This window comes from Phacochoerus africanus, chromosome 10, assembly GCF_016906955.1.
Source record: "Phacochoerus africanus isolate WHEZ1 chromosome 10, ROS_Pafr_v1, whole genome shotgun sequence".
Classification (NCBI taxonomy): Eukaryota; Metazoa; Chordata; class Mammalia; order Artiodactyla; family Suidae; genus Phacochoerus; species Phacochoerus africanus.
The window spans coordinates 126058645-126077426 of record NC_062553.1 but is presented as its reverse complement, the minus strand read 5'-3'; the positions used below and the strand labels follow the sequence as shown (position 1 = coordinate 126077426).

The 18782-nt window shown below is 38.7% G+C and overlaps 1 protein-coding gene and 1 pseudogene across 1 annotated transcript in view; both read left to right on the top strand.

Annotated features, from left to right (window-relative positions):
- The window catches only part of GRID2 (glutamate ionotropic receptor delta type subunit 2), a 1319580-nt gene that overhangs the window by 1082873 nt on the left and 217925 nt on the right, over window positions 1-18782 (top strand). Inside the window, exon 13 of the mRNA XM_047798305.1 lies at window positions 16148-16343. Coding sequence (XP_047654261.1) covers window positions 16148-16343 — 196 coding nt within the window. The remainder of the gene's footprint in view (window positions 1-16147; window positions 16344-18782) is intronic.
- LOC125138110 (telomeric repeat-binding factor 2-interacting protein 1-like) lies at window positions 116-11413 on the top strand (annotated as a pseudogene).

Genomic DNA, 18782 nt, shown 5'->3' with positions numbered 1-18782 from the left:
TCCCTCTACACACACACACACTCACACTCACTCACCCACTACACACACACACCTGCTATAGCCTCTGTTTCTCCAGTCTAAGGACAAAGGAGGGAATTGCCAGGTGCCCGAGATTATGGCAAGTCTCCAGGAGGGCGAAGAACAAGATCTGCAGCCAGCTGGTGGGACTGCTTTTTCAGATGAGGATTGTCATTTTCTGAGTGGGATGCTGCAGAACTCTCAACATTTGCTGCTGAATGAAAGGCAGGAAGCACATTTTACAAACAGGTTGGGCCATTTGTAATCTGAGTGACTGTGAATAAGACCTGACTCTGAGCATTAGGACATGCCTTTATATCTCCTTTTAGTTGACATTTCTCAAAAAAGAAATGTACCTAATGGGGAATAGAGGTTACTTTCTCTAAATAATTCCCCCCAAAAGTCTTTTTGGAGAAATCCACAGACCTACTGTCCTGGGAAGAAGGAAAACATCTTTTATATTTGGGAAAGTTTAAATTATCAATAGACGCTTGGTCTCCTGCTCTGTATTATGAAAAGCCAGGTTTTTTGTTTTTAGTTGGATTCATTAGAATTGTCACTGAAACAGTGACCTTCCACCTTATTTTGACAGTAGTGTTTCATTGGGTCTGCAAATAGGCTATTAAATTAACCCTATTGTTATTTCTTTTCTTTTCCTTTTTTTTTTTTTTTTTTTTTTTTTAATGGCTGCACCCGTGGCATATGGAAGTTCCCAGGCTAGGGGTCTAATCGGAGCTGCAGCTGCTGGCCTAACCACAGCCACAGCCATGCTAAATCTGAGCCACGTCTGTGACCTACACCACAGCTCATGGCAACACTGGATCCTTAACCTACTGAGTGAAGCCAGGGATTGAACCTGCAACCTCATGGTTCCTAGTTTCATTTGTTTCCACGGGGCTACAACAAGAACTCTCCTACTGTTATTTCTGATAAGTTCTTTCTCTCCAGTCATTTCCACCATGAATAATTTGATAATGTGATTAACGTTTTGAGATCCTTAAAAGACCTTATAGGGAAAAAAATTTCAAATTACTATTGATTCTTCATTTGAATCCACCCTGTATTTTATTGGGGTCATTGTTTTATGTAGTAATAATGTGTATTATTGTATCTCAGCTTGTTAGTGGCCCAGATGTGAGGTAGTGATCAATGGTTCAATGTCAGCCTTGGAGGGTATATTGAATAGTTTTTTCCCTAAGTCAGCGCTGGCCCTGATTCTAATTAACATTTTCAGTGTTGATTTGAAGTATGAAATAGGGAGTAAGCTTATTAAATATGCAGATTACTTTATATTGAGTAGGGGTGATTATTGACTAGAACCACACTGTGAGAATTCACAAGGACCTTGACAAATTAAACAAGTTGATTAGAAGTGAGATGAAGTTTAATAGGGACAGCTATGTGATAATTCACTCAGAAAAAGAAAGAACAAACCCGGTGTGTGTGTGTGTGAATCTGTGATAGTCAAAATTAGGAGCTGAAGGCAGTTTCAAAATGAATCATCTGTCAATTATAAATTTGAAATGTAGCATAGGTGTTTATAAAGAAAATGACCAAAGTCACCTCGCAGTGTGAAAGTTGTTTGGGAATTTTAAACTACCATAATCTGTTTATAAGGTCCATAAATTATGCAAAAATTGCAATAGAAGAGAAAAAAGATGGCTTAGTTAATTACAAAGTATAAAAGGGAGTAATTGATCCTGTGAGTAAGACTAAACGGATTTAGCACCAAAGAGAAGGCTAAAGGATGAAAATGAAAAAGAAACATTTTCTTATCCTTTCCAAATGTAATAGTTTGCATCTATTAACCCCAAATTCCCAATCCATCCCCACTGTAAACCAGCTGTAATGGAAAAAATAAAAATCATTATAAAATAAAAAAAGAAAAGAAAAAGAAACATTTTCTTACATAAAGAAATAGTGCCCTAGTGGTGATAAGTAGCTATTATCCATTTGGCTGAGTGAAAATGAGGCGCTTGTGTGAAGGAAGAGGGTTTTAGGTTAGGCATGAAAAAGGACTGCCTGGTCTTAAGTTTTCTAAGTCATAAAAATGCCTTAGGAAGAAAAATAAAGTCAGTTTTGAAGGATGGCTTATGTGCCTTAAGAAACATAATCAAATTATGTGATACCTCCAGGAACTCTTTCAACTCCCTGATGTTATGATTGTATTAGGATTCTTTCTTAATATCATTTAGAAATTTGTTGATCCTCAGGGAAATTCATGGGAATTAGTCAAGTTCTTCCTGTATATTCAATGATACAGGAAGATAAACATCCACTATTCCAAGTCTAATGGATTACTTGAGGATATTGTCCTAACATGAATTTTACAATTAGCTGACAACCACTGGTAAAATTAATGAAATGCTGGCCATACAAATTTAGGATAATTTCATATTTGTTCATATTGTCCTGTCTAAATATTGCATCTTTTTCATGATATATAGGAAAAAAATTGCATAAGAAATTGCATAGCCATTGATTCCCAGAATACTGAACCTTTTGCAATGGGCTTTGCTTAATTAGTGTATATCTATATCTGTATCTATTAGATATATAGATGATGAAAACCTATTTAAATAATAGGCCATTAAAATAGAGAACAGGATTATAAATGATCATTTTCTAAGCAGGTGGAAAAATATAATGTCTACCACACATCAGAATTCATGACATGACGAAATTAGTTCCTAGCTTATAACATGAATCAACAAGTTGGGCAAGACAATCAGATTTTCAGATGACAATTTTCTCACATTTATGTGACATTGTCATTTTGTAGAGAATTTAACCATCACCTTTATTAATTATTGCCTCATAGTGGCGAGAAGGACAGTGTTTCCTCCTCCCCTGAGTTCTCGAAAATAACCTATCATATCCACAAGTCTGAATCAACTGTTTTAAAAATTTTTTATTATAGTGGACCTATAACGTTATATCAATTTCTGCTATACAGCAAAGTGACCCAGTCATTCACATATATATACATATACACAGACACACACACACACACACACACACGCGCGCGCGCATTCTTTTTCTCATGTTATGCTCTATCATGTTCTATCACAAGTGATTGGATATAGGTCCCTGTGCTATACAGCAGGACCTCATTGCTTAACCACTCTAAATGTAATAGTTTGCATCTACTAGCCCCAAACTCCCAATCCATTCCACTCCCTCCCCCTTAGGAACCACAAGTTTGTTCTCTATGTCTGTTTCTGTTCTGTAAACAGGTTCTTCTGTGCCATGTTTTAGATTCCACATATAAATGATATTATATGCTATTTGTCTATCTCTTTCTGACTTACTTCACTTGGTATGAGAATCTCTAATTCTTTTTGTTGCTGCAAAAGGCATTATTTGTTATTTCTTATGGCTGAGTAGTATTCCAGTGTATATATGTACCACATCTTAATCCATCCATTTGCTGATGGACACTGAGGTTGTTTCCATGTCTTGGCTACTGTGAATAGTGCTGCTATGAACATAGGAGTGCATGTATCTTTTTGAATGAAAGTTTTGTCTGGATATATGCCAAAGAGTGGGATTTCTGGATAATACAGTAGTTCTATATTTAGCTTTCTGATGTACCTCCATACTGTTTTCCAAAATATTTGGACCAGTTTATATCCCCACCAGTAATGTAAGAGGGTTCCCCTGTCTCCATACCCTCCCCAGCATTTTTTATTTGTAGACTTATTAATGACGGCCATTCTGACTCATGTGAGGTGGTACCTCATGGTAGTTTTGATATTCATTTCTCTAATGATTAGTGCTACAAGTGTATGGGAAATGCAAGTTTCTCCAAGTGCAGGAGGGTGTTGCCTATCCAGTCCATGACATTCGTCTATCTCAAGTCTATCTATTTTATATGAATGTCCAGTATTAACTCTGACCATCTGATCTATACCACGTGGCAGACAGGGGTGCCCCTGATTACTCTTTGGGGAGAAATATTCCTAAATTTCTCAAAAAAGACTTCAAAGTCACCCCCTGAGATGTAATCCTCCATGCCTGGTAACCCCTCACAGGGACAGTGTGTGGAATGTCTTCTTTGTGAGCACTCTCATGCACTTTTTCAGGACCGAGCACATTTGGAATTCTGATAGATATTTAAATAGCTCTTAAAGGTCAAATAATTATCCTAAAGAAGTTCAGAGAACAAGGCCTGAATCTGTCTGTTATCTAATTTACTCTGTTGTGCCACACAAGTTTGGGTGTGAGGGCATGTGAAGGGTGTCAGACAGGAGCGGGGGGAGGGACAGAACAGAAGGACTGGAGAAGGAGGTCCCACTCAGGCCTTGTCCAAGCATCCCACATGGAACCATTCTCATCCACTGATTCTCCTCTGTCAATCCTCAATCCTCTTTGGTCCTCCAATGGCCCCTCTTAGAAAGCACACTTTCCATCCATCTCCTCCTTGTCGCCACAAGGAAAGAAGTCCTAGCCCTCTACTCTGTCTGATATCATTCCAGCCTGACAGATGTCAGGTTTCTGCTATCTTGAGAAGGAAAATTTTCTGACAGCATTAGAAGAAGAAAGACAAAAACACTTCTGTGCTGATACAGTCCCTTCAGTTGAGATGGCTGTGTCTGGGGTCCTTCCGAATTACCCTGCCCCGTAAATTATACTTTCAGGCGACATAATTTAATCTTTTATGAGGGAACTGTATTTCTTCCACTAACATGACTTTCACTTTAATCTTTTAAAAATAAGAAACCTAGCATCACTGGGCTAAAGAACATTCAACTCTTTCTTAAGCCTGCTCTCATTAAATAGTGGGAGCCCTCAAGCACTTAAAAGAGCTCTCATTGAGGTCTTCAGCATGAAGTGCCCATCATGCAAACCACGTTTCCTTCTGACATCAGGGAGTGTTAGAGTCTTGCTTACCCCACTATTTACCCCTGACACCCTTACAAGTCATCAGACTTCCTGTACAAACTCGTGTCTGAGGAGTTTGGAAAACGTCACTGAGGAGAAGGAGCTTCTAAGATTCAGAATGTGGTTTCTCTAAGGACATGTGGCCATTGGCTACACTGCAAATAGAAAGGTGGCAAGCTTTTCCATGTGCTTATTCTGTTCTCCTATAAGTAGAAATTCATGTTCTTGAGACTTCTTCCTCTTTATGTAAATACCCAATCCTTGAAAGAAGGAAAAAATTCCAAAATTCAATTTTCTACACTAACATTCAGTATTACCAAAGGTGACTATTCTGTCTTTGCTCTGGTACTTAATCTCTTCTTTAGTACGAAAACAATAAATTCTTTATATTTTTTAATCATTTCACTTAGCAGAGTTAGTTGAGCAATTTTGTTTACTGTTTCAGCTTGCTTCTGATATTTGAGTCAGGGATCACTCATCAAACCAAACACTAAATTGTCAGCCCTGTTTCCACACTGCTTAAATAAGTATCCCTCTCAGAAGTAGACATTCTACTTTGTATTGGATCCTTTGTCTACCAGAATGTTGCACTATACTTAAGATTTTCCAAATATTTATTTTATTTCAGTCTTAGTTGTTTTTCTTTTTACTTGCTTTGCCTCTGAATTTATTTACTTTACATACATGGCAACATATTTTGTAAAGAAGTTCCCTAGTGGTCAGATAAAACTTTGGCACCTGATTTTGATACAGAGAAAATTTCCAAAGCTCTCTTAAAGTGTTTTGTTTTAGCTGCAGAATACTACTGACTGTGATTAGTCACTCACAGAATGGCTGGTAATATATAGCAAAAATCCCATTTTTATACAGTGCTGGTTTAATGGGAATGCTGGTTTTCCAAGATGAAAGCATTTTTCTAGTAAAGAAGAGCAGCCAAAACAAATGAACCTCATCAATTACTATTTTCCAGACTCTGGGCTAGGTTCTGCATTTCAAGATGAATAAAAAATAAATAACATTTTTTTAAAAAAATCATGAGAATCAGCAACGTGTATTCCAATGAGGTAAATGAGGTAAAATTTCAAGAGACAAAACACAATGCCAAAGTGTTAATATATTCCAAGTATTATAAGAGCCCTAAAGAGGCAGCTGAGTTTGATCTTGAAGGGAAAAAATTCACCAGAAAGACAAGGAAAGATCTTGTGCTGAGAAAACACCTACCAAGCAAGGAATGATGAAATGGTCTGTTTCCCTATGATATGAATATGAATGAAGCAAAAGGTTATTTCTGAAAATGGAAAAAAAAATTTTTAGGCCAAATTTTTGAAGGATTTTGAATGCTATGGAGTTGGACCATTTTCTAAGGGCAGTGGAGTGTGTAGGACGTATTTAAATAAGGCAGGGATGGATCAGATTTGCATATCAGAAAGAACAGTTAGCTGTGGTGTGGAGGATGGATTAGAGGTAGGTGGGAGTGGAGATAAGGACAAAGCTTAGAAATCACTTCCTAGGTAGAAATGATGAGGGCATTGGTAATGGAAAGGCAAAGGTAGTGACAGCTTCGCAAGATTTAGGAGGCAACATGTACAAAACTTGTTAAGAGATTAGATGGCATGGCAAAGTTGGATAATAATGCCACAGGTGACAAAGAGGGATTGGCTGAGAATGAATCTAATTGGTGGGAAAAATAAAAGATGGCAAGTCTAGAAATCATAATAGGAAACAAAGTAACAGTGTAATAATAGTAATAAATTAATGACGGCAACTCTCAGTAATTGAGTGTCTGAAGAGTAAGTTCTAAGGTAAGTGTCTTATATCAAAAGAGACTTCAAACCTCCAGATACCTTGTTATAATATTATTTCCCCTATTAAATAGGAAAAGAAATTTGGAGAAGTTTAAATAATTTGTCCAAGGATGAAAACTCAAATCCTTGCATCTTCAAAACCCATGTTTTTAGAAGCTAAGAGGCTGCCCAGGGCAGAGGTTAGCAGTTCCTCTCAGTGGCAGGCCTGCCTCACCTCACCACTGAAACCTATTTTCTAACACTTTTCTCTGCTTCTTAGGTCTCAGTGACACTCGTGTGCACTCTGCCAGCCTTCTATTATGGCATATAGGTGTTCTTTAAGTGTTAGATTTTGGAGGTCTGCTCCTGCTTGGAACATCTGCCTCTGTATCTACAACAGTTCTCAGCCACTGCAACCAAAAAACATGCATCATGCAGGCATTTTTTGTGGTTGAAATGGGCTCTTGGAGCTACAGTGGTACCTATCTTTTGGCAGATGCTGAAGTTAGCATCTAGAGGAAGGAAGTGGGGAGAGAGTGGGGAGAAAAAGCCTGAACGAGTTGGAGGTCACTTTGAATGTATCTCTACTTGTTTGTCTCTCTTCCACTGTCAGCCCCTTACCTGAAGCAGCTAGCACCCATCCTGTCAACCACGTTCCATTTCTCTCCCCTGAAGAAAAATTCTTCTGACGTGATAACTTGTATTGACATGTTACATTCCATTAAAAATGGGCTTAGACTTAAAATTCCCCAGAGCCAAAGCTGGCAGCTCACTCTTGTCATTTGTTGGTGAGCATTCCATACAACCAGGCTCAATGTGAAAAGAAGGAAAGAAGGAAGGAAGGAAGGAAGGAAGGAAGGAAGGAAGGAAGGAAGGAAGGAAGGAAGGAGGGAGAAAGAAAGAGAAAAAGGGAGGGAGGAAAGAGAGAAAGAGAAGGGGAAGAAGGAGGGAGGGAAAGAAGAAGGGAAGATGTATGGAAAAGATGGGGTGATGAGATTTATTTGAAAGTTTATGTAGATAAGAGCTATTCTCTTATTAAAGAAAAATAGGTAAAAATATGACTGAATGTTCACTGCAGAGAAGATAGACATTATATTTTTAACCAGTTCACCACTTTAAAAATGTAAGTCAATAGCAACACATTCTTATAACATAATTTTATGAATGAAGTCATATAAATGCCCCATAGAATTTGCTATGAAGAAAGTTATGACCATTCAGTATCCTAGATTGATACATTCTTGTACTTGGAAAGGAGATGAGACAGTAATTGAACTCCAACTCATGAATCTCCTCTTCAACAATATAAGGGGTCATCCTGCCACATTAAAAAAAAATCCATTAGAAATCATTATATAGGGCATTATTAACAGATGACTCATTCTAATAATAATCTTTGTACAAAAATAGTAGATAGCTTGATCGAATGCTGATGTGACAAGTCCTCTTTGAAAGACCTTTGTGACAGGTCCTTTGAAGAGGACACTATTACTCTCTCCATTTGTAGATGAGGAAAGTAAGGTTAACAGGGGTACCTAACATTACACAGCTCACAAATCACAGACCTACTTGACTTTAAAATCTGACCTATCCAATATCAAAGCTATTGCTATCAGATATAGCCGATGTCAGACTATCATGTGTATCAAAAGTAATTTTCAATGTTTGAAGGGTTTTAAGTGTTAATTTTTCTCATGGAAAGAGTTTGTAGTCAGCCTAGATCCACTCAAATTCCTAAAATGTACTTCCACAGACGTGCCCTAAATTACGTAGTTTCTCGGTATATGTAATGGTCATGTAATAAAATATCACTTACCTATCAGGGAGTATTGTTTGGTACCTAAAGGTTGCTAGTCATATAGGACCAGTGCAAGAAATAAAAGAAAATCTCAGCAAGATGTTGAGAAAATAAGGCACATTAGAGTGGCAAAGCATTTGCTTTCTTTCATTATCCATTCATCTTTCCATCTCTTATAGCTAAAGACACTCATTTTTTTTTCTGTGTGCATGAGATGGGGTGTGGGGTTGGGAGAAGAAGGCTCGGGTTCAAAGAGTAATCATTTGCTGAGTGTTATTTGAGTATATGTGGGTTTTGTGTGGTTAGGTGAAAAAAAGAGAATATATTAGTATGAATATATGAATAGCTAATGTTTCCAAAATTTGGCCTCTGTTCACTGCTGCAGAATAGAAATGTGGAGATAGAGTTTAGGGTGAAATAGAAAAGAACAGTTTCATTGCTTGGCCAGGCAAAAGAGGCCACAGCAGGCTAGTACCTTCAACCCTGCCCCTCCCTGGAGGTGGTGGTGAGGAGTCTTGCAGTGTTCAAGAGCAGGGTGTGATCAGCTTGTGGACATTTCTTCTGATTGGTTGGTGCTGAGGTAATTGGGAGTCAGTAGCATCAGCCTCAAGGGTCCAACAGGTCTGGGTCTATGTGCTTGTGGCAGCATATAGTTAACTTTCTCCGCCTCTGGTGGGGGTTTCAGTATCTTACAAGATAGGACTTTTTTACAGCTCAAAAGACACAGATTGGAATATTATCTATAGTCCTTGAGGAAGAACTAAAGCTCCCTGACTTGTTTAAGAGCTAAACTATTATTATGTTGTCTTGCTTGACTGTTTTTCCTTTCTTTCTGCATTTTCTCACTTCTCTGATTAAATTTATTCTTTGGCTGAAGTTTTTCCTACAGACAAAAGACAGGAGGAGGACATGGGTGGGGGCCAATTCTGGGAAGCCCCCATAGGATCCTGTTCCATTAAGAATGCTCTAGATTTTCCCATTTCTTCTATGGCCTGAAGAACATGGCCAATTATTAAAAAAGAGATGTCAGGGTGAGGCTGTGTGCATCAGATGATCTTAGGAGGCAGCCCCCTCCAGTGCCTGGTGTCATCTATGATAGAGGCGATGGATTTGGGTCAAGAATTCAGTGGGCCTGGAGTTCCCGTCGTGGCGCAGTGGTTAACAAATCCGACTAGAAACCATGAGGTTGCCGGTTCAATCCCTGCCCTTGCTCAGTGGGTTAAGGATCCGACGTTGCTGTGAGCTGTGGTGTAAGTCGCAGACGCGGCTTGGATCCCGCATTGCTGTGGCTCTGGCATAGGCTGGCAGCTACAGCTCGGGTTGGACCCCCAGCCTGGGAACCTCCATGTGCCGCAGAAGTGGCCCAAGAAATGGCAAAAAAAAAAAAAAAAAAGAATTCAGTGGGCCCACATATTCTTCCACTCTGTTCACGAGGGAGGATGGAAGCTCCATGTCCTTTTACATGGCAAAGCAACAGCTCTGGAATTCATCCTGCAGGACAGTGGCAGGGATCCCAGTGCAGGAGCTGGGGTGTGCTCCTGGCCCAGCCAGAGGAAACTGTGGCTGAGGCCCAGTGACTAGCTGTACACTCTGGACTGCATGGAGTGCAAGGAGAAGCTCTAGCTGGTGGTCGACCAGACCTTAGAAACCAAGCCCAGACTGCAGGCCAGGCACTGGACCCAAGAAGCCTGAGCTGCAGTGCACGCATGAGGGGATCCTTTTCATGGATATGGACAACGTGGCCATCCTAACCCACCAGAAGGAACAGGCCAGGCCTGGAAGGACAGCTAGGTCAAGTGCCTGTGGGGCCAAGAGCACAAGGACCTGTTGGGGAAGCCCTAGTGAACCCCTCCTCCCAGAAATTCAAGGGAAAGCTGAGCAAACTCCCCAGGCTGCCGATGGCAGAGAACCATAGGATGAGAACTTCAGACTTTCCTGAAAAAGAATTTGTAAAGAGGTCAAGGAGAATGAAGCAGCAGTCCAAAAGATACTTATAGAAGCCACCTGGGAGTTTGAGGAGATTGTGGTGGATGGGACCCCTGATTTTAAAATACACAGAACAATGTGTGATGACAATCCACCCACACCTGAGGGAGTCGCAGAAACATGGCCTGATGAGGAAGAAGAAGACAAAGTTTCTGCTCCAGATGTGGAACCTGCCTTTATGATCATCTGGCAGTCAATGGAAAAGTTTAACTTGGATCTGCCAACAGTTACACAAGCTTTCCTAAAAATTAGTGGTGAACTGGAGGCTACTTCCTCCTTTTTAGCGTCTGGCCAGAGGGCTGATGGGTATTCTGTTTGGTCCCCACAGGATGACTTAGATTTGCAAAAAGATGATGAGGGTACTCAAGATGCTTTAGTCAGAAAAATTCATGCTCAGGATGTAGTGCGAAGGGTTGAATTCCAAAAGAAATATTTGGCAAGATAATCAGAAAAGGAAAAAAAATGGTTTGGCAGATAAGGTGTTAAAAAATGTTTGTGACTACTGAACTTAAGAGATTTTGACATTGGACCTGACACTCATCTTTTGACTAATGCTGCCATTGCTGTGTGAGTCCTATATTTTATAGCTAAGCAGAGTTGTGTAGGAGGATAAAAATAAAAGAAATCAGATATATTTAGAGGTCTTCCTGGCAGTATCAGTGTATTTCTGAGAGGAAAATCGAAACCAGAGAGAGGTTGGTCTACATTGTAGTACTCCTTTTCTGGAATGGAATCCCTGCTATGTTGGTGACAGGAATTAGTGACAGAGTCAGAGGAGAAAAATTAGATGGGTCTTTTCAGAAAACAAATAAAGAGCCTCCTATACTTTGGCAGAAGCTCTTCTACATTGTGATAGATTCCAAATGAAGAATCTAAAAATGCTGAAAGAGTTAGTTACAAGGCTTGGAACATGGACTATCCCAAACTCTTGCATCCACAGTGAGATCTGATTACTGGACTGCTTTGAAAACTCCCTGTTCCTTTCGTTACTAATATTTGGAGACCCTGGTTCTTGGCTGGTCTTTCATTGAATTCGGGTCAGTAAAGTCTCTAGCATCTATCTGTACCTACTGTCCAGTTTAAAACACACACAAAACTCTAGAGAGTTTAGAGAAAATCCTTCCTGGGTTACTAGTAACAGGTTTTTCTTTATTAAGGATAGGTTTGTGCTTAAAACTGTGTTAGATTTAAAAATTAATTACAGGATTAATTCCTCTTTGTTGTGTTGCCGTCATTGTTGAAAATAAGTAGAACTTTGTTCCCCAAAAAGGTCAATATTTGCCAAGGTAAATTAATTTACATATTAGGTGCATATTGATTATTTTAGAATTGTTTTATACTTTAAACCAGTGATTTGGCATGGCTAAACCATATCTACTCAGATGTTAACCTTAAGATATAATTTTTTGAGGATTACTTCGGGTGGAATAACCTACTTGATTTCTTTAAAGACCTTGTGATATAGACCATAGCTTTTCTGCTGATCTTGCTCTAAAATCCTATGAGCATGAATATAAAAAAATTACTGCTTATAACAGGCACTTCCTTTCTCTGTTGGGCTCCTAAAACATCCTTCTTTTTCTATAAGCTATTTGTGCCCACTGCATTTTGCTTCATTTTATGTTTGTCACCTTTGGTGTGCTATCTTGCTATACTATAATGGAATGATGCTGAATCAGACATGTTGTAATTCTTATTGCAAGCATACCTCAAGGCAAATTTATAAGCTGAACTTGATATCAGAAACAAAGCTAGAGGGAACATACCTTTGTTCTAAGTTACAAAATACTCTGCTATACTAAATTTGAAATATGTTGAAAATAAACTGCCTTTTTTGACATCAAGAACTTCACACAGGCAACATGTTAAGATGTTGCTTTAAAATTTTTTATGTGAAAAATAGTTTCAGTAGCTAAAATCCTGCCCATATTCTATATTCAGGTTTAAAGCTAATATTTAAGGTGATGCTATGGCATAGAAACTTGACTGCATTCAAGATCCCAACACTTGATTTCAATTTTCTTTTCATGGAAATCTGAGAAGGAATATTCATTTATTTAGCAGTATTTTACTAGTATGACTATTTGAACAAACCAGTTATATATAGGCATAAATATTTTTCACCCTACACTATGATCTCACCAAATGGAAATCTGAAAGTTGTAATCAAGATTGATTGCCAAGGGAGTTCCCACTGTGGCTCAGCAGTAACAAATTTGACTAGTATGTATGACGATTCAGGTTCAATCCCTGGCCTTGCTCAGTGGGTTAAGGATCCAGCATTGCTATTGCTGTGAGCTGTGGTGTAGGTTGCAGACACAGCTCAGATCTGGCATTGTTGTGGCTGTGATGTGGCCCTTAAAACTTAAAAAAAAAAAAAAAGAAAAAGAGAGAGAGAGAGAGAGATTGATTGCCAAAATTACTAAGGAGCAAGTGGCCATTCCTATCCTGGGAGTGTTTCTGATGAATCTTAACATGGCCTTCTCTAGCCATGCACTTTCAGCTTCTAGAAAGTTCAAGCTCTGTACCTCTACCTAACCTTGCCTTTGTATTTATAGATACTGAGCAAATGAGGCCTGCTATCATAACTTGGATAGATATGTTTCATTTCTTTCCCCAGTGTTACCAGTTTAGAGCATTGCTAAACAGTGAGAAATATGTTAACGTATTAATGTTTTCAGTATAGTTTTACTCCTACAACTGAGAACAGTAGTAAATAAGAAGGAAATGATCCCTTTGAAGCAAAATTCTCAACTATGACCAAGATAATATTATGATATGCCCAGGAACAAATGCCAATGTCAATCTGATATTGGGTTGAACCCTAGCTACCTGTAGCTCACTTTCACTCCTACTTCTGCCCTCTGTTATTTATTTATACTGTCGCTTATCTTTTACAAATGGTAGAATTGGCTCAACAGCTGTAGAATGTTGCAGAAAATTCTTCCTTTCAAATGGTAGTTTTTAAATGCATCATTTAGGCAGAAGTGTAGAGAAAAAGGAATTATCATGGAATCACTCCTTTCCATAGGGTATATGATACACATCAACAACATAAAACTCAATAAAATGCAAATTAAATTTTGCTGAAAGTTACCATTAGAAATTGGCACAAATATTCCTCTAACAAATATGGCCCATAATGGATTGCTTGCAACACAATTTTACACATGATAGAAACTGGTAGCCTGCAAGAGTGGTCCCTCTACCTTTGCCCAATGCTAGTGTTAGTTGCAAAGACCCCTAGGAAATCACTAGCAAACTCCATCTAGAAACAGACCAAAAGGTCAGAGGTGTATGTAACATGAGATTCATGGTCCATGATTGTGGAGGGCTGTGAGTATTTGTTCTTGTTCAAAATATGGTATAGTGTTTCAAAGCATCTGCTCCCATTCTCAGAGGTTAGTGAGTCTGAAACGTGCCAGCATCTAATTTTGAACAGTATGCCAAAGACACATATTTGTTCTTAAATGTCAGTCATTAGAGTTGGACGCCTACACAAATTCAATGAGTTCCAGTGAAGTGGTAATTGGTTCTCCAAGTTTGAAAGTATAGCGTGGCTCAGAAACTCAAATATAAGGAAACTGACCACCAATTTAGAAACAACCCATGACAAGCAGAGACCATCTGTAACTCAAAGATTGATTTGGAAATACTAAAGATTCTGTAAAAAAGAAAGGTGAAAACATATTCAGCTTTCCAGAAGCATGAAATTTATTCTATTTGAATACAAATGGAAGCCTCTCTTTCTCCCTCTCCCTCTCCCTCTCCCTCTCTCTCTCTCTCTCTCTCTCTCTCTCTCTCTCTCTCTCTCTCTCACACACACACACACACACACACACGCACATACTTAAAGCAAATCTAGCAAAAGAAATGCAGAAATAAGAGTCAGCTTCTTTCAATAGAAATACTATTGTTTTTGGAGCTGATCAGATTTACATTTGAATTCTTTCTCTATCTCTCACAGACTGTGCCACACTGAGCTAGTCCTTTATTCCTTCTACTTAAGTTTTCTTATCTATGAAACAGGTGAAGGGAGTTCCTCTGGTAGTCTAGTGTTTAGGAATTGGTGCTTTCACCACTATGTCCAGGGTTCAGTCCCTGGTCTGGGAACTGAGATCCCACATCAAGCCACTGCACACCATGTCCCAAAAGTAAATAAATAAAATAAAATGGGCGAATAGTTCTGAGAAGGAGGCACTGCTATAAGGATAATGTATGCCAGTTGCCCAGCATGTGTGTAGTAGCCATTCAATAATGACTATTACAATCACTAATTTTTTTAATTTATTTTTTATTGGTATTTCCCCCAACACACTTTTTTTTCCCACTGTACAGCATGGTAACCCAGTACACATACATGTATATGTAATTTTTTGTCCCATTGTCATGCTGAGTTGTAAGTATCTAGACATAGTTCTCAGTGCTACACAGCAGGATCTCATTGTAAATCCATTCCATGAGCAATAGTTTGTATCTGTTGACCCCAAGTTCCCAATCCCTCCCACTCCCTCCCCCTCCCCCCAGGCAACCACAAGTCTATTCTCCAGGTCCATGATTTTCTTTTTTGTGGAAAGGTTCACTTGTGCCCTATATTAGATTCCAAATATGAGCAATATCTTATGGTATTTGTCTTTCTCTTTCTGACTTACTTCACTCAGTATGAGAGTCTCGAGTTCCATCCATGTTGCTGCAAATAGCATTATTTTGTTCTTTTTTATGGCCAAGTAGTATTCCATTGTGTATATATACCACATCTTCCTAATCCAACCATCTGTTGATGGACATTTGGGTTGTTTCCATGTCTTGGCTATTGAGAATAGAGCTGCAGTGAACATGTTGTGCATGTGTCTTTTTTAAGGAAAGTTTTGTCCGGATATATGCCCAAGAGTGGGATTGCTAGGTCATATGGTATTCTATGTATAGTTTTCTAAGATACCTCCATACTGTTCTCCATAGTGGTTATACCAGCTTACATTCCCACCAACAGTGTAGGAGGGTTCCCTTTCCTCCACACCACCTCCAGCATTTGTTATTTGTGGACTTATTAATGATGGCCATTCTGGCTGGTGTGAGGTGGTATCTCATAGTAGGTTTGATTTGCATTTCTCTAATAATCAGGGGTGTTGAGCATTTTTTTCATGTGCTTGTTGGCCGTCTATATGTCTTCCTTGGAGAAATGTCTACAAATACTAATTTTTAAGTATAAACCTACCCAAAACATGTTGTTTATGCAAAATTTAATTATTTTATAAAAATATTTAAGCCTTACCACCTGAAAGAACATACGATTAAAGCTTGCTTATAATATATTGAGATTTTTAAAAAACTAAGTGATTATATGATTGTCTAGCAATATAATTTCATTTGTCTTTGTTTTGATGGGATTGCTAGATTTATTTTACAGTGAATGTTTATAAAAATAGCATTGCCCTATCACTAGAAATTTCCACCATTCCTTCAGTAACGATTTTCGTCTTCTCATAATCCATGTAAGTGCCATATACCCTTATAGCAATTCCCTTTTATATTGCATCTTAATATTAAGAAACCACAAAATGAGAAAAGCAATTTAACATTTGTATTTACATATATTACCTTTTGCTTCCTTTAACCTTAGTTCCTCTTGAAAATATTTAGTTCTCTTTTTTGTGTCTCTTCTATCCCAATAATTAAGGTCTCTCCAGGACCTTTCCAAGCAAACAGATATCCCATATGGCACTGTCCTGGACTCTGCAGTATATGAGCATGTTCGCATGAAGGGCATGAATCCTTTCGAGAGGGACAGCATGTATTCCCAAATGTGGCGGATGATCAACCGAAGTAACGGATCAGAGAATAACGTTCTGGAGTCCCAAGCAGGCATTCAAAAGGTACTGGTCATAGTTCTTCATTCATAGTCTCTGCCATGTTGTCCCCCATGTTGGAATTGCTAAGTTGAGGTTGGTTTACTGCCTTCTCTAAATTGTAACATTGACATAGAGTTTTCCATTAAATTATGCCTTCTATTGATTTAAAGAAGATTTTGAATTGACTCACTGTACTGGTAGAAGAAAGTCAAAGCTTTCTGTGGTGTGTCTCAAAGATCCTTTTCCAGTGGAATTCCAAAGTTAGAAACGTTGAGCTGGTCCTCTCTTCAGAACAGGGTCAGGGACTTATACACATGAAGACTTGAAAAGGTTTTTACCAATCCTGTTCCAAATATCATTCGGGTTATATTTTTTTTTTCAGATAACTCAGGGTATTTTCTACACTGTGTTTGTTTTTAGATGAGAACTTCACCTTTACTTAGGATTATGTGAAGTTTTCTGTGAGTAAAAGTTAATCTTGTCAACAAATAAGGTTTCTATAAATGCCTGTTTCTATTTCCAAAAGTGAAAATCTTTATATCTTATTTGATCATCATTTAGAAGTTACTTTTCGGGGTTCCCGTCATGGCGCAGTGGTTAGCGAATCTGACTGGGAACCATGAGTTTGCAGGTTCGATCCCTGGCCTTGCTCAGTGGGTTAAGGATTTGGTGTTGCCGTGAGCTGTGGGGTGGGTCACAGGTGCGGCTCAGATCCCGCATTGCCCTGGCTCTGGTGTAGGCCGGTGGCTGCGGCTCCGATTGGACTCTTAGCCTGGGAGCCTCCATGTGCCGCAGGAGCAGTCCCAGAAAAGACAAAAAAAAAAAAGTTATTTTTCAAAAGAAACACTTAGAAAGCAGTCCTCTGTGTAAAAAAAAATGAAGCTAGTTTTTATTCTGAGCTGTGGTTTGTAAACAGGTACACAAAAGTAATTCTTTCTTCCTCTGGTCCCATCAACCTCCATGAGAGAATTGAATGATTTTTGCTTAAAATTATCCCAGTGGCTATCACAGTGAAAACCATAGGAGTGGATATTCAGTAAGTAATGCTGGGAAGAACGAATGAATGAAAGAATGTCCAGTAACAGTATCAATGGTGGTATATACTTTTTCTCTGTAACCTTTCACAGCAGAATAATTTGGACTCCAAGTCTGAGTTCCTTGTTCAAGATGCAAACTCAATCATAATAGTTGGAGAAAGTTTTGATGACTATAAAAATTATTCTTCCACAGGTTCTAACATTATTCTGTGCCTTTTCATATGTTGTCCTTTATCTGCTACTGCTGTTGCTATAGTTCCCTGCATCAGCCTGGTAATTTTTGAAGTCATTACATTGATGTCATTATTTAAAAACTGATAATGCTGACATAAACCTCTTCCCACGTACTAATGATGCCTTTAAGAAAGAGAATGTTCTTGAAGTCTTAGCAATGACCTCTAACTCATTCACTCATATTATATTAATCCCTGTTTCCTAGGACCCAAGTTTTGATCCTAAAATATTTCTTCCTTGGTTCTGTTAAGAGGCCCATTGGCTCATAGAAATTCAACACGGTACACTCCAGTTACTGGGGAGGGGGGCAGCTGAGATTAGTTGGGTGAATGGACTATAGGTTGTCTAGGGGAGAAGGGAGGATAGATTTTAGGATTTACTAGGTACTCATTAATGTGAATGAATTTAAGCCTCAGAGTAATGGTTTTTGGAAGAGTTATTTTCCTTCATATGGTTTCCTGTTAAAAAGAATTTTACTTTCCTGAGAATAAGTATAAATTGAAGTTCACAGTTTATATTTCTATTCCATTTTAGATTCAAAGCTCCTAACACTTTACAACTTCTTTCTCTACTGTATCATTCCAGAATAAAATGACCTTCTTTTCTCCAGACATATAGATCCCAAATAAAAATAGTTTTAGACGTACATATTCACTCATTCATTATGTATTCACTCATTCATCCAATATTTGCCAGGTAACTATTATATACCAGGCACTGAGGTAGGAACTGGAGATAAAACTCAGCTACAGAGGAATGACCACTGGATTCATGAAATATAGAGTCTGGTGAAAGAGACAGAAAAGGGAATTAAAACACATGATCAAACACAATGATTTAAACTGTGATAAATGCTATCAAAAAGACGAGGATGGTGCTAATATGGAAATTAAAGAGGAAGTCTATTTGAGAAACAGTGATCAGGTACAGGCCCCTGAGGAGATAAGGTGGTAGCTGTGATCTGCCTGATCAGGAGCTGGTCATGTAGGAGAAAGTGTGACAAAGCATCCAGACAAGGCACAGCCTAGGCCGCAGCCTGAAGATCCACCCAAAAAACCAATTGAAAATCAATAGCAACTGGGAGTTCCCATCGTGGCTCAGAGGAAATGAATCTGACTAGCATCCATGACGACACAGGTTCAATTCTTGGCCTGGCTCAGTGAGTTAAGGATCCGGTGTTGCTGTGAGCTAC